The 21366-nt window shown below is 43.3% G+C and overlaps 1 protein-coding gene across 5 annotated transcripts in view; it reads left to right on the top strand.

The window, feature by feature from the left end:
- The window catches only part of LOC114028482 (rho guanine nucleotide exchange factor 10-like protein), a 229507-nt gene that overhangs the window by 158407 nt on the left and 49734 nt on the right, over positions 1-21366 (top strand). For all 5 annotated transcript variants that reach the window (XM_027842736.1, XM_027842735.1, XM_027842734.1 and 2 more), the window contains 4 exons: positions 8432-8553; positions 18403-18489; positions 19390-19613; positions 20500-20654. In XM_027842736.1, coding sequence (XP_027698537.1) covers positions 8432-8553; positions 18403-18489; positions 19390-19613; positions 20500-20654 — 588 coding nt within the window. The remainder of the gene's footprint in view (positions 1-8431; positions 8554-18402; positions 18490-19389; positions 19614-20499; positions 20655-21366) is intronic.

The following is a 21366-nucleotide window of genomic DNA, read 5'->3' as shown; positions in this document are numbered from 1 at the left end:
TGTGTGTGTGTGTGTGTGTGTGTGTGTGTGTGTGTGTATATAGACTCAATGATCTCTAGCTCTATGATGCCTCTGAAAGAACTGATTTTTGGCACAGCATCTCTCTGGTGCCTAAGTTGTGCTGAGCTTTTTTTGCAGATCAGGAAACTGAGGCCCAGAACGAGGAAATGACTACAGTCATGCAGGTGGTGAGGGCTGGAATTTGAAGCCAGAGTTGTCTCCAAGTTCAGCATTCTGTCTGCCACACCAGAATGGGGTAGAGGATGAAGAAGGTTATGATGATCTAGGGACATTCTCAAGATGAAGGGAAAGGTGTTTGATTCCTGGGAATGCCACCTCCCTTTCCCCCGACCCTCAATAGCACTGGCTAGCAATTAGCCTGAATAGCCTGCTCTGTGCCAGGCACTGTGCTAAGCACCAGAGATACAAAGACGGGTAAAAGACAGTCCTCTGATCTAGCCCTACTGTCCCATTTTAAAGATAAGACAGCTGAGTTCCACTGATGGGGAAATGATTTGCCCAAGGTCTCCTGACATCAAGACTCAAATCTTTCTACTACATCACCGAACCCTCATTGCCTGCTGTATAAAATCTCACCTCTTTAGCCAGGTATTCAAGGTCCTTCCTGATTTGACACCAACCCGAATTTTCAGCCTCAGTTTTTACCACCCCTCTGTGCCCCACTGAAACTGAGAAGCATTGTGGTGATCTCCCAATGACTTGTTCTTGGATAGATCATGTCATTTTTCTTGGACTTAGTATACTGCTCTGTCAACTGAGAGGGTTGAAGGAGATGGTTTCTGAAGTCCCTTTTAGATCTACCATTCATTCTCCTTTCTAAAGTTCTTCCCAACTCTAATATTCTGTGTTCTAAGACCTCTTCCAGCTCTGATGTCCTATGTTCTAAGACCCTTCTGTTTTCGAATCCTTCAAGTTCTATTCTCATTATTGTAACATTCATCCCATTTCTGAAGCTCCTTCCAATTCTGACATTGTGTTCTCAAGTCCCTTCCTCACAAACCCTCTTGACCTTCCTCTGTTCTAATACCATTTCCACCTCCACCATTTTGTGTTCTAGGGCCCTCTTCTTCTTGCTTTCCCCTGATGTTGCCCCATGTTCCTACTTCCATATCCTGAAATCTCAGGTGCAGAGGTAGGAATGAGTATGTTGTGTGTAGGACAATGAAGAGACTGGCCTGGTTGGAGTGTCAGGAACATGCTGGAGAGGTGTACGCGAGTAGTAAGAGGGCATCCTCAGAGGGATCGCCATCTCTTTTTCATTAATGATCACCTTTGAGCAGGAAGGGGCAATGTCTCATCATGGTAACAGTGGAGGGCTTGGGGGTCGGTGTTCTGAGGATGCCAGAAGGCCAAGAGCCAAGCCAACAGAGGCCCATCTCTGTTACTAGCCCCAAGCTTCAGACTGAGCCATTTTGTATGGGCATCAGTGCCAAATGGGCCCTGCTAAATATGGTTTGACACTAAATAAGTTCCCACTTAATGTCAATTGGAAATAACTGCTTTGCCATTCTAACTTGCTCATAATGTCAATTACCCAAGTGGGTTATCAAGGTTCTCGTGCAACAGCTTTTTAATTTGGTCTCAGCCTGTATGCTTTAGCACTGGGAACAATGGCCCAGCAGATGTAGAGCTGCCACTCGGTTTCCTTCTAACGGAAGAGATCAGAGGCAGGCAGAGGGAGCCATCTGGAGTGAAAAGGTCAGATCATTAAAAATAATAATAATAACAATAAATTGCAAGGGCTTGATAGGAGGTGGTTGAATGGAGCTGGGAAGAGAAAGGGGGAAAAACACAGGGGAAAAGAGGTTTGGCAGCATATGGGAGTAAAGGCTTATGTCTGCAGAGGTGCTTATGCTATGTTTGAAAAAGGACCCTGGAATGTCCTTTGCCCAGTTTTTTTCTGGCCCCCTCCTCTGACTCAGAAACCCTGTTGGATTCCTACCAATCCTTCCATCCTTGAAAGCCCAATACATATACCGCTTCTTTAGGAAGTCTTTCTGGATCTCCCTTTTTGCTAGTAATCTTCCCCTTCTAATTTCCCCTAGAACTTTGTTTTGTAGTTCTCAATGTACTAATCATATATTAAATATCTGTGTTAGTGTTTTAATGTGAGCTGCCTGAGGGCAGGGTCTGTGCCTTACCAAACTTTATTTTCTTAAGTTATTTATAAAAATCCTTTTGATTGATAATCTTTTATTTTTTAATATCATCTTTATTTCTGAATAAAGGTGCCTAGGTGGGGGCAATGGAGAGAGCACAGAATCCAAAGTCCTGAATACTTGCATTCATATTCAGCCACACATACTTAAGAGCTGTGTGACTTTATGTCTGCCTCAGTTTCCTCATCTGTAAAACAGGGATAGTAATAGCATCTACCTCCCAGGGTAGTTGTAAAGATCAAATGAGATAATATTTATGAAAAGCACTTTGCAGGCCAGCCATATAAATGCTAGCTATCATCATTACTATTATTATGATTATTATAGCCTTCTCTCATGTCTTGCTCAATGAGCCATTCCCTGTAGCCAAGATTTTAAAAATACAAACAAGGCAGTTCAGCAATGCCGAGCGACAATTAATTATGCCTGATCGTATGCAGTAATACATACCCATAGTCTGCCACCTCTGCAAAGAGGGAATGGAAATGAATTTTCTTAGTTCTTCTCCAGAGCCAAGATTGGTTGTGTTTTTCTTTCCTTTTTTTTGTCTTTACATTTCCATCAATCAGCAAGCATTTATTAAGCACTGTGTGTCCAAAGCACTGTACTAGGGATATAGAAATACAGAATAAAACAATTCTTGTTCTCAAAGAATTTATATTCTGTCAGAGAGATAGCATGTATGTAGGTTTATGCAAAAATGAACACAAAATAAATGTCACTAGATGCTAGGTGAGACAGCCAGGTGGTGGGTGGATACAGCACAGGGCCTGGAGTTAGGAGGACCTGAGTTCACATTTCTCCTCAGGCACTTATTAGCTGTGTGACCCTGGGCAAGTCACTTAATCTCATTTGCCTCAATTTCCTCGTCTGTAAAAATGAGCTGGAGAAGGAAATGGCAAACTGCTCCAGTATCTTTGCTAAGAAAATCCCAAATGGGGTCATGAAGAGTTGGACATTACTAAAAAACAACTAAACACAGCAAAAATATTATGTAATTAGGGAAGAAAGACATTAGGAATTAGGGTAATCTGGAAAAGTGTAGAAGGTGGTGATTGGGTTACACCTGGAAGGAGAGGCTCCCATGAGGCAGAGGAGAGGAAGAAGAACATGCTTTGATGAGGGGAAAGTTAGTTTGAGAAGTTCAATAGATTGTTGGTGTATCAAGGGTGCACACAGTAGGTACTTAACAAATGTTTACTGTGCACATAGTAGGAGCTTAACAAATACTTCCTGTGGCTGTCAGTACAGTTGCCTAACGGGATAGAATGCTGGACTAAGTTAGAATTCCGCTTCAGACATTGTTAGCTGTGTATACGTCATTTTGCTATCCTGAGCCTCCGTGTCCTTGTCTGTAAACTAGGGCTACCTAACACCTGTAGTACCTACACCATAGGCTTGCTGTCAGGCTCAAGTGAGATAAGGCCCATGAAAGTACTTTGTAAATAAAGCATCGTGGAAATGCCAGATGTCATTGTTGTTGTTATTGTCATCCAATATTTGTTGAATGTGTTAATAAATAAAGGAGTGAATGAACAAATAGATATGTGACTGTGTGGTGGGTATGAGGCTGAAGTAACAAGCAGGCTGTTCGCATCCTAACAGTCTCTTCCATTTACATAACGTGTGTTAGCTTTTCCAACTTGTTATCACGTTATCCCATTCTCCTCTAGGGAGTTCGTTCAGCCCCCACCTAGCCAGGGCCCACTTACTGATCTGGGTCACTCCAGACCATTGGAAACACCTCCTTCTCCTTAACCCTTAGAGTCTTTCTTGTACATTCTCCGAAGACCTTTCACCAGACAAGTTGAAATCACAGTGAGTGTTTGGACACAGTTGGACTGTTTGAGCAGCACTAAGGAAGGTTTTGGATCATAGAATACAGAATGTCAGAACTGGGAGGGCCCTTAGAACTCAGAATGTCAGAGCTGGGCGGAGGCCTTAGAACATAGGATGTCTGAGTGGGGAGGGCTCTTAGAACACAGAATGTCAGAGCAGGGAGGGCCCTTAGAACCCAGGATGTCAGAAATGGGAGGGCTCGTAGAACACAGAATGTCAGAGCAGGGAGGGCCCTTAGAACCCAGGATGTCAGAAATGGGAGGGCTCGTAGAACACAGAATGTCAGAGCAGGGAGGGCCCTTAGAACCCAGGAGGTCAGAGCTGGGAGGGACTTTAGGACATAAAATGTGGAGGTGGAAAGGCCTTTAGAGCAGAGAATTTCAAAGCTGGGAGTGAAGTTTGAGATCACATAGTACAAAGCCTTTATTGAGGAGTTTGTGTTCACTGGCACTGTGATTTAGACATGGTCACACAGGTTATTCATGGCAGAACCCAGGTCTTCCACCTTCTTGTCCAGGGTTCCTTGAAATGCGCTTTCCAAAGGGGATGCTTAATCCAGTAGTAAAAATGACATTTGGGTCTTGTCTGTGGATTTTCTTTTATCCAAGTTGCTCCTGGGCGTTTGAGGCCTGGGCTTTTCCACATTTTTAATGCAGCTTTTAAACGTGGGGGCAATCTTACCCCCAATCCCAGACTGAAGTTGCTATTTGCATAAAAAAGAATCAAGGAGGGGGCAGTCTGGTGCAGTGGGTAGAGCCTTGGAGCGACAAAGGCCCAACTTCAATCCTAGCTCTTGCCATTCAATGGTTTTATGACCTTGAGCAAGATATTCATCCATCAGTTTATTCATCCATCAAATGAGCATGATAATCTTCACTCAAGCTGTGTCCCAGGGTATTGGTGAGGATGGAGCCATGTACTCCATAAATCACTAAGAAAATGGGAGCTGTCACCATTGTTATCATCACAGCCTTGTCATTGGGTAAGGCAGCTAGGTGGCCAGCCACCATCGTCAGCTCATCATCAGGAGCTGGAGTTGGGGAAACCTGAGTTCAAGTGCTCCTCCAGCATTTACTGGCTTTGTGAACCTGGGCAAGTCATTTGACCTTTCTGAACCTCAATTTCCTCATTTTTAAAATGGGATGAATGCAGTACCTACCTCCCAGAACTGTTGTGAGGATCAAATAAGACAACTGAAAATTGTAAAGCAGTAACTAAGTGCTAGTTTTTGTCTTTACTATTATTGTTAGGCATCAAGGTGGTGCAGCGGTTAGAGCACCAGGCTTAGAGTTGGGAAGACTTGAGTTCAAATCTGGCCTTAGACATTTAGTAGCTGTTTGACCCTGGGTAAGTCACTTCACCCTGTTTGCCTCAGTTTCCTTATCTGTAAAAGGAGCTGGAAGAGGAAATGGCAGACCATTCCTGCATCTTTGCCAAGAAAACCCCAAATGGGGTCACAAAGAGTTGGACACCACTGAAATGACTCAACGACCACGACGAAAGGCCGTATGACAACAGAGGTAGTACAGGGGATACAGCACCAGGCCTGGAGTCAGGAAGACTCATCTTTGTGAGTTCAAATCTGGCCTCATCTACTTACTGGCTGTGCGACCCTGGGCAAGTCACTTCACTCTGCTTGCCTCAGTTTCCTCATCTATAAAATGAGCTGGAGAAGGAAATGGCGAACCACTCTAGGATCTTTTCCAAGAAAACCCCAAATGGGGTCACACAGAATCTGACATGACTGAAATGATTCAACAAGAACAAAAATTATTATGATGATGAGAATTGTTATCCTGGAAGAGAGACAGCCTCTTGGACTCTAGAGAGGGTCATTTTACGGCCATGCAAAGCTCAGGACCCTTTGCTGATCGTCGTCTTGCTGTGAGCTGGCATATCCTAGCCTAGGAGATACCAGGATATCTTTGCTGGTGTCGCTGAGGAGGTCCAGACAACCAGAGGGCTGAGGAAGACATTAATCCCAGCTTGGGAAGAAGAGGAAGGCTCATCAGCCATCAGTGACCCCACATCACTTAGCTAGTGCCAAGTCCCAGATCTATAGAATTACAGGAGGTGACGTCTCCTCCATGAGATGCCTGCTCCCGTGGCTTTGGCTGCTCCCCTCACCCCAGGACACATTGAGTCACGGGTCTGTGGATCCACCAGCTGGTGAGATGGGGACCTCAGAGGGCGTTGTGTGGATCACAAGGGGATAGGAAGGGAATCCTTCGTAATGGTATAGGCAGGAAGGACTTGAGGGAGAGGTCTTGGACGAAGCTGCCTCAGTTGTAGTGGGAAGAATCTTGGGGACAGGAGACGGGTGTTGGTGGACTGCATGTTGTCATTTTGCTTTGTGAATTTCAGTTTCTTTGTCACTCCAGTTCTCTGTTAAATGTTTGGATTATCTGACATGAAAGGTTCCTTCTAGATCTAACATTTTCTGTTCTAAAGACCTGAGGTACCTCGGTGGTATAGTGGATAGAGTGCTTGACTTGGTGTTAAGGAGATCTGAGTTTGAATCCTGCCTTAGACGCTGGCTGTATAACCCTGGACAAGTCACTTGACCTTTCTCTGCCTCGGTTCCCTTATCTATAAAATGGGAACAGTAATAGGACCCACCTCTGAAGCTTATATGAGGGTCAAATGAGGTGTTGGTAAAGTGCTTTGGAAACCTTAAAGAGATGGAGAAATACTATTATTATTATTGGAAATGCTAAATTTAGAGTTTGAGCTCTTGGTAAAGATGCTTGCGGGTCTGATAGGCTTTGTTCTGAAGTTCCTTCCATTTGACATCCTTTTTCTCTTAATTCTTTGTGATTCAGAACATGACAACACCAATAAACATGAACATTTCCAGATACAAAGAACAAAAAATGACTTCATGGGAATCTGTGAATTTTATCAGGAGAGCTTGAATTTTTTTTTAAAATGTGTATAATGAGTTTAACACATCAACTTCACAGCTATTCTGCTTCCGTGTCTCCCTCTGAACTTCTTTCTGTCCACGCATTTTTAAAAAAATGATTCAGTGATACTCTTTTCTCTCCCTTTCCCCCGAATTATCCCCATCAGCCTTCCCACCTCAGTTTTTCCAAATTAAAAAAAATTTTTTTAGAAAACGAATCTATATATTGGCCGTGTCTGAAAATGTATATTTCATTCTCTACCCTCATTCTATCCCCTCTCTGTCATGAGGTAGGGAGCACACTCGTCTTGTGTGTGTGTCTATATGTCCATATGTGTGTCCACACATTATATACGTTCATCTATATTATACATAAGAATTGTGTTTTGTGACTGTATTGATCAGAGTTCTCAAATCTCTCACAGTTGTTTTTCTTTATGGTGTTCTGCTCTTTTTACTCTGCATTAGTTTATGAAAACCTTCCCAGGTTTCTCTGAATCCATCTCTCTCATCTTTCTTTTGGAGGTACCATAGTTTGGTTCTCCAGTCCACAGTTGATGGGAACCACCTTTATTTCTAGTCCTTTGCTACAACCAAAAGCACTGCTATAAATATTTTTGCACACTTGCGCCATTTTCCTCTTTTTTCTTTGCCTTTGTGGGTAAACACCTAATAGTGGTATCACTGAGGTCAAAAGGTATACAGTTCAGTGGGTATAGTTCCAAATTGTTTGCCAGACTATTCTATAATCTATATATCCAATTATGTAGTCTATATATCCTATGACAGTGCATCAGTGCAATTATTCTTCCACAACCTCTCTAATAATTATTTTCCTTTTTTTGTTATCTTTGCTAATCTGATGCATGTGAGACGGAACCTTAGCATTTTAATTTACATTTCTCTTATTATTAGTGATTTAGAGCGGGGTCTTTTTTTGGGGGGGGCAAAGCTATTAATAACTTGATTTTTTTTCACTTGAAAACTGCCTATTCCTATCCCATTTCTTTATCGAGGAATGACTTTCATTCTCATGAATTTAAGTCTGTTCCTAGTAAGTTATTATTTTGTATTGATATTCATGATTGATTTTGGTCTGTAGTTTCTTTCTCTACTTTCTCCCTGGTTTATGTATTAAGAATATATTTATATCATAAAGGAAATTGTTGTAAGGGCCCTTCTAACTCCGGCTTCAATCTTCTAGAATATTGGTTAGAGGATTTTCTAGGCATTAAAGTAGCCATGAAATAAGCAGAAGAATTAATTTCTGTCATGTCTGAAATTGTTGCTTTCAGTCATCTCTGATGCAATGGAGGAAGAGGCCTCACTGTTCCAATATCCTAGAAACACACTGCAGATTACTCTGCTGGGCAGTGCTCCTGGGGTTGGTCTAGGGTCCCAGGGCCTAGAGGGGTTTGATCTTGGCTGCAGGAATTTTTAACAGCTCTCTTCCCCTTTAGCCATCAGAACTAATCAGCTCCTTCCTATCTTGTCCCGTTGGTTCCAGGGGAAGAGAATCAGCCTGGCTGGAAAAGCCCTGATGAGGACAAGAAGAGCAAAGCCCCCTTCTGGTGCCCAATTTTGGCCTGTTGCATCCCTGCCTTTTCCTCTCGCACCCTCAGCCTTCAGGTGAGTAAAGTCTTGGCCTTTCTATGCTGAATATACATAAGAAGGAGTTATTTTCTTTCTTGGAGAGAGAAGCTGTTAAAAATCAAGAGCTACAACATGGGGGCTGAGAGTTGGGGGAGGGCAGGCTTTATCATCCACTTAAAGTGTGATGCCAGATAGGCTCTTTCATTGCTTAGTGACTCAGTTTCCCCATCAAATCAGTGAGGATAATTGCTGCTTATTGGAGTTTGCCATCTTTTGTGCCAGATACAGTTTTTCTAAATCTTTCTCTTTCTACCTTCAATATCTTTCTGATATTCCAGATTTGATATACTCTCTCTTCATTCGTTCTTGATTTTATAAATTTTGATTCACTCCCCTTTTTACTTCTTTCTTTCTGTACCAAAGGAGTCTAATTTTCTTTGGTCTTTCTTCATATGCTAGGTCTCCAGTCAGTAGGTCAATAAGCATTTATTTATTGATGATCATCTATGTACCAGGCACTGTGGATACACATGTAATAAATGGAATAGCCCTGTCCTCAAAGTTCTTACCTTCTGCTACAGAAGACATTAGATTAGGCATATACAGAATTAACAAAAACAGGATGGTTAAGGTGGGAGGGAAATGGTAGCATTTGGAAAGATTAATGAAGGCTTCAAAAAGAAGGTGTGGCTTAAGCTGAGTTTTGAAGGAAATGATCATTCTCTTCTGTTCCCAGCATTTTTAGTCTTCTTCTTCTTCTTCTTTTTTTAAATTTTTTTAAATTTTTTTTTTTAGGCAATTGGGGTTAAGTGACTTGCCCAGGGTCACACAGCTAGTAAGTGTCAAGTGTTTGGTCTGATGCCAAATTTGAACTCAGGTTCTCCTGACTTCAGGGCCGGTGATCTATCCTCTGCTCCACCTAGCTGTCCCTATCTTTAATCTTCTTGAGGATTAGAACCATGTCTTCTACTTGTAGTGGGGATTCTTTTTCTAATTTGAGTTGTCATAGGTGGCCCATGAATTGAGCTCTAAAGAGTCAACAAGCAATTATGAGATATCCTTCCAAATTTATGAGCCTGGGGTTATGTGATTTCTTTTGGCTCCCAGCATCCAAATTGAAGACATGGCCACCTGTGAAAATGGGAGACTGGACCTTTGGGAAGTTGCCCAAAATTATCTTAATTCTTACTCTTCTCTCCTATGGCAAATGATGAGGGGCAGGAGGGGAAGACCATAGCTACCACTTAGGTGACTGAGAGCAGCCTGCTATCTCCATCCTAGTTGGTGCCATTGGGTGCCTAGAACAATGCCTTGCGCCTAGCAAGAATGCTTAATTAATGTTTCTAGAATTGTACTGAATTACTTCCCATCCTCCTTGAAAATAGAAGACCACAATCAGATTATTCAATGATAGGAGCAGCATAGACAATCTTCACCTTCCAGCCAGTGATGTAAGGCATTGTCTCTTTGACCCTCCTGGGCAAGCGTCCAGTATCTAAGCCTTGTATTGCTTGGGATAACAAAGCTGTTCTTATCCCAGGAGAAGGGTTATATTGGCACCGGTCAAGGAGTTGAATTTGGCCTTCTCCTCCTAATCCCAATTGGCTGGGCAGTCTGAATGTCTTAATATTTTAATATGTGGCAGATAAGAACAAAGACTAAATCTTATTGGCCCCATTAACTCTAATGGGGCAGGTCAGAGCCACTGGCCCGAGGACTTCCAAAGCCCTTGAGAGAACCGTGAGGGAATCTGAGAGCTGAGAGGAACTCCTCACCCTGTGATTAATTCTGAGCACGCTAGGTGGCTGCAGAGCCTGCAATAGCTCATGGCGTACTTCTTAATTATAAAGCATTGACTTTCAGGCATCTTGCTCGTGGGTCCTTAGAGCACAGAACGTTAGAACTACAAGGGACCTTAGACTCAGAGCTGGTCAAAACCTTCTTGAATGATGGCGCTGAAAGGGGCCTTAGGACAGAGAATTTAAAGCTAGGAAAGACCTTAATGTTCATCTAAGCCAACGCCCTTATTTTGCCAAGGAGGGAGCTGAAGTCCAATGTAGAAGTGACTTGACCAAGCTCTCCTGGTGAGCCAGTGGTCAAAACTGAGACTGAAACCCAGGTCTCCTACTGCCCAGTCTAGTGGTTTTTCTATTATGTCGACTTAATGTAAATGTAAAATTATATATACAAATTTAATATGAGTATATCACCAGAAAACTTTATTTTAATGTAAAATATCCTATACAAAGTTATATTTTGTTGATTAGAGATGAGAGAAAAGACATCAACATGAATAGGTGGAATGAGACTTACGATAACATGTGAAAAGCGTGGTGTATGGATATAGTGTGAGCTACAGACGTATTGAAAGCTGGGGATGTAGACAGTGGGTAGAGTGCTGACCCAGGAGTCAGGAAGACCTGAGTTCCGGTCCTGACTCTGACCCAGATGGTCTATGTTATCATGGGAATGTCACGACATAACAAGCAACTCAATGAGACTGCAAGTTACAAGTGAGCTACCCCAATGAAGGAGGGAATTCTTACACTGGGAAGTTATGGGTGTTTACTACTTTCTTCCCTTTCCCCCATAAATGCCAAAGGAGCCAGATGTGGGTCATTGCTCTGGAGATGGAAGGGGAACTCAGAGATCATCTGGTCTAACTCATTAATTTTACAGATAAGGAAACTGAGGTCCAGAAAAGTGAAGTGACCAAACATCAGAGCCAATGTCCTTTCAGGGACAGCATGGCTAATCCTTCACCATATAGACCAGCCTCACTTTTCACGACCAGCAAGAGGCATCTTTCTTCCAACTCCTCTCTTTTTCCCTGGTACTTCCCTTTCAAGGAAATGATGAAAAGATGACTTTCTAGTCAAATTATCTCCCTCTTTTTAAACTCTAGTAATGCAGTTAATTTTTTTTTAATTGATGTCTTTTTTTCTCTACAACCCAGTCATCTAAAGCAGGGGGCATGTAGTTGGGAAGGCAAGGGTTCAGATACTGGGAAAAGTCACTTAACCTTTCTCAGCCTCAGTTTTCTCATCTGTAAAATGGGGTTAATCATGGCACTGCCACACTGGGCTTTTTCTCAAATGAGATAGTCTATGTAAAGTGCTTTACAAACCTTACTGTGCTATGGAAATGTGAGCTCTATTCTTTCAATAGGTTGAACTCTCCCTTGTGACAAAACAAAACAAACCAAAACAAAAAAAAAAAAACAAAAACCCCTGCTAAACCTGAACATGGTAAATAGAGCACCAACCCTAGAGTCAAGAGGACCTGAGTTCAAATCTGGCCTCAGACATTTGACACTTACTAGCTGTGTGACCCTGGGCAAGTCACTTAATCCCATTGCCTAGGCCAAAAAAAAAAATCAAAACAAAACAAAAACCTGAACATGTAATCTGATACATCCAGCAGAGTATGCAATATTCTGTCCTACTAGCTCCCCCACCTCTTTGCCACAAAGGACAAGGTGTAGTTTTTTATTTGTTCTCTAGGGACTCCGTGAGTTTTTCATTTATTCGGAGCTGAATTTCCTCCTAGTGTTCTTTTATGTTTTGATCTCTCTCAGTTCAGCTTATTCTGGTTTTCCTCAGCTGAATCAGAAGAACTTCCCCTATTTCTCTGAATTCCTTTTTTCTTAATACATAATAATTAACCATTACATTCCTCAACTGGAGTTTTTTTCATCCATTTCCCAATTAAGCACCTACTATGTGGCTGTCACTATGCAGAATATCTTGATACGATTGGATTTTTCTTTTTGGCTTTCTTGGAGGGGCATACGACTAGTTTATGAGTCTTCCTGTCTATACCAGGTTTCTGGAATTTATTCTACCCTGTCTGGTATTGTTGGCTGTCTCCTCATAAGGCGCATGTCTTCAAACCTGGAGGTGACAGTTGTTGTTTTCCCAACATGTTGATTTGTTGTCTTTGCTGTTAGAGTACAAGTTCCTTGAGGGCAAGGACTGTCTTTTGCCCCAGCACTTGGCACTTTGCCTGGCGCATAGTAGGTGCTTGGCAAATGCTCACTGACTGACCACTGACTGACTTAAGGGCTCTCACAGAGGCATAGGTTTAGAGCTGGAGAGTGACTTAGGCCTTTCTTACTCAAACACACCCATTTTCCAGATGATGAAGGTGATGTTAAGTGACCTGCCCATGAGTAGTAAAGTAAGAGTCTGGATTCCACCCCATGACCTCTGACTCTCAATCCAACATTCTTTCCACTGAGCTACCTTACCTTTCCATCTAGACTGTGTCTCTAGAAGTAAGAATGAGGCCCAAGGGGGAGAAGGAGCCATACTTTAGCTCAATATCTATCATTCATTTTTCAGTTCTGCAGACTGAACTAAAGTTCTAAATGCCTACTATGTGTTGCAGGGGATAGAGCACTGGCTCTGGAATCAGGAGGGCCTGAGTTCAAATATGACCTCAGACACTTGCTATCTGTGTGACCTTGGGCAAGTCACTTAACTCGGATTGCCTCTACCCAAAATAAACACCTACTGTGTGCAGCACCAAATGGAATAAAAATAATAGCAGCGACAACAATAGCTAGCATTTATAGAATGTTTTAAGATTTTCAAAGTACTTTACCTTTACATCTTATCTCATTTGATCCTTACAACAACCTTGGGAGCTAGGCGCTATTATTATCTCCACTTTACAGTGGAAGAAACTGAGGCAGACAGAGGCAAGTGACTTGCCCAGGGTCACACAGCTAGTAAGTCTCTGAGGTAGGATTTGAACGCAGGTCTTTCTGACTCCAGGCCCAGCACTCTATCCATTGTTCTATCTAGTTTCCTCTTAAATGCTTTGCATTTGAAAGGACAACTCAGTACTCTGCTCATTTGGCACAGGGCTGCCAGAAACAAATTTATTAATTACCTATCCAAGCATGATTTCTTAGAAAGAGAGAACAAAGGGCAGTTTCTTTTCTGCTAATGGAAAACCTCGCTCTGCCCCGAGCCTCTTCTAATTAGAGTTTGTATTGTTCAGAAAACAAGAGGCAAATTCCACAGAAAGAGTCAAACAAGAATACGGAATTCAGTTTTAGGGCTTGACTTGCCATGCTGAACCATAGTAATGTTAACGTGGAGAGGTGCATGTTAATGTTGGAGGCGCCATCTTCCAGGAAAACCAACGGTGGGTCCCGGGCCTGCCAAAATAGCCACCTCCCTCAGCTGAGTCCTAGACTACACTAAGTGATATTTCCTTTGGTTGGTTAAGGGAATCGTTTTTTTCACCCTCGTAAAAGCTGTACTTAAGAGATACTTCTCTTAATTGAATTAAACAAAGACATATCTTCTCTTAGTTTGGTCGCCACAAATAAGATAAAAGTGTCTTCATTTTCTGAGAGATCCCTTATAACAGAGTTGGATTGCCTTCTCTCCAAAGAACTGATTGTCTTTGATAAGGATAAAACAAAGGATTTATGACTAGGACACTCTCTCCTTGGCATTGTCTTCTATTCAGAGGAAAAGTAGTAATGGTTTCTTTTCCTCCATTCAGGAGAAAATAAAGGCTTTTGATTAGGACACTGACATAGTCTATCTTAATATTTTTAAAGAAATTTTAAAAGAAGAAATATCCTATCTTAGTATTTTAAAAGGAATTGGAGGGGCAACTAGGTGGCGCAGTGGATAGAGCATGGGCTCTGGAGTCAGGAGGACCTGAGTTCAAGTCTGGCCTCAGACACATAACACTTACTAGCTGTGTGACCCTAGGCAAGTCACTTAACCCCAATTGCCTTGCCAAAAAAAATAAAAAAATAAAAAAAAAAATAAAAAGAGGAAGTGGAGGCCATAATGAATATGCTTTCATGCCAACTGTAGGTTATGTTATAGGATGCCTCTTCAGGGCCTGGATAAAGCCTGTTAGGAATGTTAATGGGAAGTTCCTGAAATAGATGGGAAGTTAGATCAGGTGATCTCAGAGGTCCTGTCCCACCTGGATTCTTGGACTTTCCTACCCAGACTAGAAGCTTTCGCCATACCTGATATAAGTAGTGGAACCTATTTTCGATTCTTTTTTTTTTTACTTAATTGATTGAGGAATTATAGAAGCACTTTAACCTTTCCCTATTGGGGCTTGGGAAGCAGGAATTGATCCATTGTAATGGATAGCTGACTTTAAGTATTTAAAAAATATTTAATAGTATTTTATTTTTTCCCCCAATTACACGTAAAGACAATTTTCAACGTTCATTTTTTGAAAGATTTTTGAGTTCCAAATTTTTCTTTCTCCCTTCCCTCCCCCCTCCTCAAGATGACAAGCAATCTGATATAGGTTATACACGTGCAATCATGTAAAACATTTCCATATTAGTCATGTTGTGAAGAGCAAAAGGAAAAAAATGAAAAAAATCTAAAAAAGTAAAAATGTTATGCCTTGATCTGCATTCAGACTCCAGTATTTGAAGGACTAGCAGATGGAAGATGGATTAGTTTTATTCTACCTGGCCATAGAGGTGAGAGGGCAGAACCATAAGCCACGTGCTAAAGCTTCAGAGAGGCAGGTTTCAACTCTGTGTAAGGAAAACCATTGGCGCTGTCCAAGAGATGAGTGTGTTGCCTTGAAAGCAGGGAGTTGTCCAGGTGGGGAGGTCATCAGGATAGGGCTGGATCAATAATCAATCAGTCGATAAACATTTGTTAAGCACTGATTGTGTGCCCGGCACTGTGCTAAGTGCTAGATGACCATTTACCAGGAAGTATCCTGGAGGGGTTTACCTGTTGCAAACATGGATGGACTTCCCGCGGGTTTGTTTTTTTTTTTTAATTTTTAATCTGTAAATTGGGTCATCTGACTGCTGTCACTTCTGCCTCTGAGATTTTTCTCAATCAAGGATTTTATGTTTGGGACCCTCCTTGGGCCATCCTTCCTCGGTGACCTTGAATTTGTGGGTCTCTCTGGAGGCAAGAGGGATGAGGAGGAAGTGACCCCACGATGCCTCTGAGTTGGGAAATTGAAGGTTCTTGGGCTCCCTTGGAAAGTCTGTGTGATACTTCCTTTCTAACACTGGTTTTGGCTGAATGCCGTCCTCCCAAGAAGATTGTCTCTCAGGTGGGGGAGGTGGGGGAGGGTCGACCATCTGCTCCTTTGCTCTGGGGAGGCCCACACAACATCCTCATTTGGAGCTTTCTGGAATACAAAGACATACAGGCTGAGAATAGCTTTGCTTCTGGGGAGGGCTGTGCCACCTTGTTGGGGGGGGTCCTGCTGTATATGTAGGAATATTGAATATGGGCATCACTGACTGATGGTTTCAGGGACACTCCCCTGCGGCTGTTCTTCCCTTCCCTGATTCTCTCTCTCTCTCTCTCTCTCTCTCCCTCCCTCCCTCCCTCTCTCTCCTTCTCTCTCCCTCACCTGCCTCACTTCACTCCCTCCCTCCTCTCATCTCACTCCCTTCCGATACAGATGCGCCCCAATCAGCTTTCCGTCATTAGAGTGAATTAGGTCTTCCAAACATTGTCAAGGCCTCATCCGATTACTGCCAGTAACAGATGCAATATTGTTGGCTTTCTGGTTATGGTTTCTTCTATTCCTTTCATCCTCCCTCAGTAATGGAGATGAGTTGTGGAGGAGGAGGGGGATAGAGTTTGGGGAGATGGAAGCTTTTGCTAGAAATCTGGCCTCAGGGTTGGATTTAATTAGACCAAATGGCTAAGTCGATTTCTCCAGGGAATGCTGGGGAGGTAGGCCGAGGCAGATGGTTGGTTACATTTCAATTCGACCTTTATGAAGGGCTCATTGTGTGTAAGACTTTAAATTAAATTCAACTTGTGATGCTTCAAGGGGTCGCAGGGCTGACCCTGGGTTCTCAAGGGCTATGCCAGGAAGAATACAAGCCCTGGCTGTAAAATCTTTGAGTATGGGGTGTTAGCACAGGTAGGGAGGCAGAGCAATTGAGCTGTGAAAGCAAAGGGGCAACTGTGACCCTAATAAATGATTGAAGGAAGAAGCATTTATTAAGAACTATATGCCAGGTACTATGCTAAGCATTGAGGATACAAAAATACAAAAGGGAGACAGATCTTGCCCTTAAGCAGCTTACATCCTAAAAAGGGAAAACCACATGTGTAAGGGACTGCTGGCTAGGAAAGAATGTTGTGGTCCTGGAAGGGTCAGTGAATGGAGCAGTAGGGCAGTCATTTGAACTCATGAGAGAATGAACTTTTCTACCCCAACACAGCTGATAAGCAACTAATTAAAAGCCAGGAGAGCCTAGACCTCTGAGCTGGTATTCCTCAAACAGGCTTATATGGTGTGGCATAAGCTGATAAGAGGAAGAAGAAAGCAAGAGAGTTGAGTGTAGTTTCCTGAGTTGCTTTCCCCATCTGTCTTTGTGTCTCCGTGATTTCTTTGACTTTTAGATCATATGGAAAGAACACTGGATTTGGAGACAGAGGATCTTGGGTTCAAGTCTCAGCATTTTTATTTATTAAACTGTGTGAGACCTTGGGCAAATCCCTTCTCTTTTGGCCTCAGTTTCCTCCTCTAGAAAATGAAAGGGTTGATTTGGATGAAATCTGGAGTCCTTTATAGGACTATCGTATATGAAATATTTGCTCCCTTTGTTAGAAAGTTCAAACCATGCTTTGGAATCCTCTGTAGTCTTTGTCATCTTTACACCAGCAGAGGGCAGCACATGTCCTAAGAGAAGTTAACACAGTAGTACGGAGGCCCTGATTAAGAATTCTTAAAATGTCTGTTTCTGACTCCTTCCTTGGGAAGGACAGCATGGGCTTTGATAATAACTGTCGTTCTTGCAGGAGGGAGCGGCAGATCTCATGCATAGAGGGTCATGAAAGGCCCAGGTCCCTTTCTGTGCCGTAGCACACTGCCCTCACCATAGTCAGAGAGATACAGAGAGCCAGGCTCTGACCAACTTGTGTCTTAATTGCTCACTGCTCACTAGGGGCAGAGGCTATAGAGATTATTAATGATGATGGGCAGCACAAATGCTGTGGTCTATAGGTAGACAGCCATGATGATGTTTCTATCACCAGTAGTGGTTACTATGAATATAATGACTTAAAAAGAAAAAAGAAATAGGTTTTAATGATGGGAAATTTGGATAAGTAATAAGCTTACAGAATGTCAGAGCTGGGAGGGACTTTAGAACATAGGATGTCAGAGCTTGGGGGGGACCTTAGACTAGAGAATGTTAGAACTGGGAGGGACCTTTAGAGACCATTTAGTCCAGGGGTGGGGATTTGTTCTGTAAAGTTTGGATTTAGTCAAAGGGCCACACTTGAAGACCTAGAGAGGCACATGTGGCCTCGAAGCTGCAGGTTCCCTACCCCTGATTCTAGTCCAAACCCTGCATTTTGTAAAGGAGGAAATAGGCCGTTTGGAAGAAATTTCTATTCTCTGACTGCCAGAAATAATTTTTATTAATTTGAATTTAACAAATTCTAAACATTTCTTTTTAGAGAGAGATATCTTCAAGGCCACTGGGGATCTCTGCCCATATTCTTAGCACAAATGTTTTTCTTCTGTAGCAGGTAAATCACTTGCCTAAAGTGGCACGGTGAAATTTAATGACAAGAAAGAGACTAGAACCCAGGTTTCTGCACTCATAATTCATTACATTTTATTTCTCATTTGCCCTCTTCGGGCCTCAATTTCCTTATCTGCAAAATGAGGGAGGTTGGATTAGATGACCTCTGAGGTCCTTTTCAACCCAGAAAGTTAATGAGTTAGTGATTTATCTGTTGGGTGATGAGAAGGTAGGTTAAGAGTCCATGTTGGGGCAGATACCAGCATACAACAGGAGAACCTAAGCTATCTGCATTCACTCATTCAATCAATCAGTCATTCAACAAACATTAATTGATTGCCTGCTCTATTTCCTCTCTCTCCCCTCAGCTCAGGTCCCTGATCCACAGTCCAGTTCACTCCCCTCTCCTAGGCTTCTCCGCTGTCAGCACATCCCTCCCTCAGGGCTACCTCTGGGTAAGTACCACCCTTTAACCTCTGCTCAGGTCATAGCAGGTTCCTCTTTGACCTCAGGACAGGGAAGAAAGGACTGGTCCCCTGGGTAAGAGTGTTGAAGTATTTGATCCTAGATCCCATTGGTGTTTCCAGAGCCTGGTTTCTGTCTTGAAAAGATCAAGTTAGAAGGTGTCGGGGAGCAGTGTGAAGTATTAATTCTGTAGGTCTCATGGTCCCAATGAGGCTGAGGTCACCCAAGCAGTCACTTCCTAAATGCATGTCTTTGGTCATTTGGGGCATAGGGGAGATGGTGTCGGTGACTTAGGCCAGCCTACCCCTTCCACTGTAAATTTAACTCAGAATTCATGTCCTGTTGACAATGACTCTGGAGCATATCCCCTTCAAAGAGAAAGGTCAAATCTCTTTTAGGGCCACAGAATTGCTAGTTAGGTGGGACCTCAGAGATATCCTTGGCTTCGAGTGATATTAGTTTGAGTAATGTTGGGCAAGACATCTAACTTATATGTGCCTCAGTTTCTTCATCTGTAAAATGAGGGTGCCAGACAGGAAGATCTTTGAGGCCCCTTCCAGTGCAATCTATGATTCCATGATCCAGTGCCCTCATTTTACGGCAGAAGAAACTGAGTCCCAGAGAGGAGAAGTAATTGGTCTAAAGTTACACAGTAAGTAAAAAAACAAGGATTTGAACTCACTTTTCAGAGGACCCTTCAGACTAAATCCTTGACCTGAGAGAAAGATGAGACAGCTTGTTTACCTTTGCCTTTCCCACCCCAGAGCCCATGGGGGGAGGCTAGGGAAGGCTGTACTTGGGGACATTAGCCCTTTGCCTCTGCTCTGTTTGCTCCATTCTGCTCTTGACTCTAGCTCTGATCAGCCCTGTCTGTCTCTCTGTCCTTCCAGGTTGCCGGTGGACAGGATGGTGCTGGTGGTCAGGTGGAGATCTTCTCACTGAACCGGCCCACGCCTAGAATGGTCAAGTCCTTCCCTGTGGCCTCCCCAGTGCTCTGCATGGAATACATTCCGGAGAAGAATGAGGAGGATGAGGACCGAGAATCAGGCGGGGCAGCCCCTGACCCCTCATCTGTGGTACATCCAACCATCTGCCTCGGGCTTCAGGATGGGAGGTGAGAGGGCCTGGGGAGCTCCTTCTGTAGTTTCTGGTCTTAGGATCCTGTCTAATGGCTGATCAGTTAAGTGAATGAAAGGATAAGTGAAAGAAAAGGCATTTATTAATTACTATGTGCCAGGCATTGTGTAAGATCTGGAGATACAAATAGAAGCAAGTAAGAGAGAGTAAGAGAGCTCCCTCTGGAAGCTTACATTCTAATGGGAGAAGATACCACGTGAAAGGGAATGGGAGTCAGGGTCAGTAGGGTTTTGTACAGGCAAGTAAAAGGGATCTGTGGAGATTGGAGTTCACGTGTCGGAGCACCCTTTCTAGAAATGGCGGTGTTGACTCGGTTACTGTTATCTCATGGTTTGGGTGTATGTGTCTCTTGGTCTGTCTATCTGTCTCATTGTGCTTCTTATAATTATCTCCTTCAAGCCACTGGAAAATAGTCCCGTGAGTCAGGGTAGGTATTTTCATCTCCTTTTTACAGATGAGGGAACTGAGGTCCATATTTTTTCAACTTCTAAGTGGCAAAACTTAGACACAACCTCAGGTTTCCTGACCCCAAGTTCAATGTGCTTTCTGGAAATTATGCTACAGCTGTGTCAGATCTTCCCAGACCCGAGTCTTAACCTGGGGTCCAGATTTCAATCTTCCGTGAACTTGGATGGGGAGAAATATTACACCTTTATTTTAATATAATTGGTTTCTTTTGTAACCTTCTGTCTTATATTTTATGCACTTAAAAACCTTGTGAGAAGGGATATCCGTAGGCTTCATCAGACACTGCCAGAGGGGTCCATGACACAGAAGAGATCATACTCTTTGGGTCAGGCTATGTGGGAAAAGGCAGGTTTCAAAGTGTGTCAAGGCTGAGGCCCCTCTTTGTCTTTCCCCAGCATCCTTGTGTATGGCAGTGTGGACACGGGGACCCAGTGCTTGGTTACCTGCAAGAGTCCAGGTCTGCAGCCTGTCCTGTGCCTCTGCTACAGCCCCCACTACCTCTTTGCTGGCCTGCAGGATGGGACCGTTGCTGCCTACCCCCAGAGCAGCGGTAAGGGAGATGGATGGACGGACCGGGAAGAGGGAGGGGCTTGTAAACATTCGGGGCGCCTTCTTACCTGCTTAGCACCAAGTCATTCCATTCTGCTCAATATACTTTAGTTCAATCCCATTTCACTCCATGCCAATCAAATCTGCAAGCCATTATTAAATACCTACTATGTGCCAGTCACTGTGCTAGACATCAGAGAGTCAAAGCAAACAATGGAATGATCAGAGCTCCTCTAGTTCCATTGAGGGGAGGGAAGAACGTGGACAAAAGTGAAAAAACACTGAATACAAACAAAGTGATTTCTGGGGGAAGGCAATATTAAATGGTGAGATCACGGTAGGCTTCCTGTGGAAGGTGGCTCTCTGACTGAGCTTTGATAGAAACAAGGGATTCTAAGAGAGGAGAGTGTGCATGCTAGGGACGGGGCATGGCCAGTGTGAAGTCGTGTCTTCCCCCCTCCTTACACCGCCAGCTCTGCCATTCTGTGTTCTAAGGCCCTCCCTGCTCTGACATCCTGGATTCTAAAAGCCCTCCCAACTCTGACATAATGTGTTCTAAAGACTCCCAGCTCTGACATCCTGTGTTCTAAGGGCCCTCCCAGCTCTGACATCCTATGTTCTAAGGGCCCTCCCAGCTCTGACATCTCCTGTTCTAAGGTACCTCCCAGCTCTGCCATCCTGTGTTCTAAGGGCCCTCCCAGCTCTGACATCCC

This window comes from Vombatus ursinus, unplaced genomic scaffold (assembly GCF_900497805.2).
Source record: "Vombatus ursinus unplaced genomic scaffold, bare-nosed wombat genome assembly UNPS02014884.1, whole genome shotgun sequence".
NCBI classification, from domain to species: domain Eukaryota; kingdom Metazoa; phylum Chordata; class Mammalia; order Diprotodontia; family Vombatidae; genus Vombatus; species Vombatus ursinus.
Note: the sequence above shows the minus strand (reverse complement) of the source record. Positions and strands in the feature narration are given on the sequence as shown.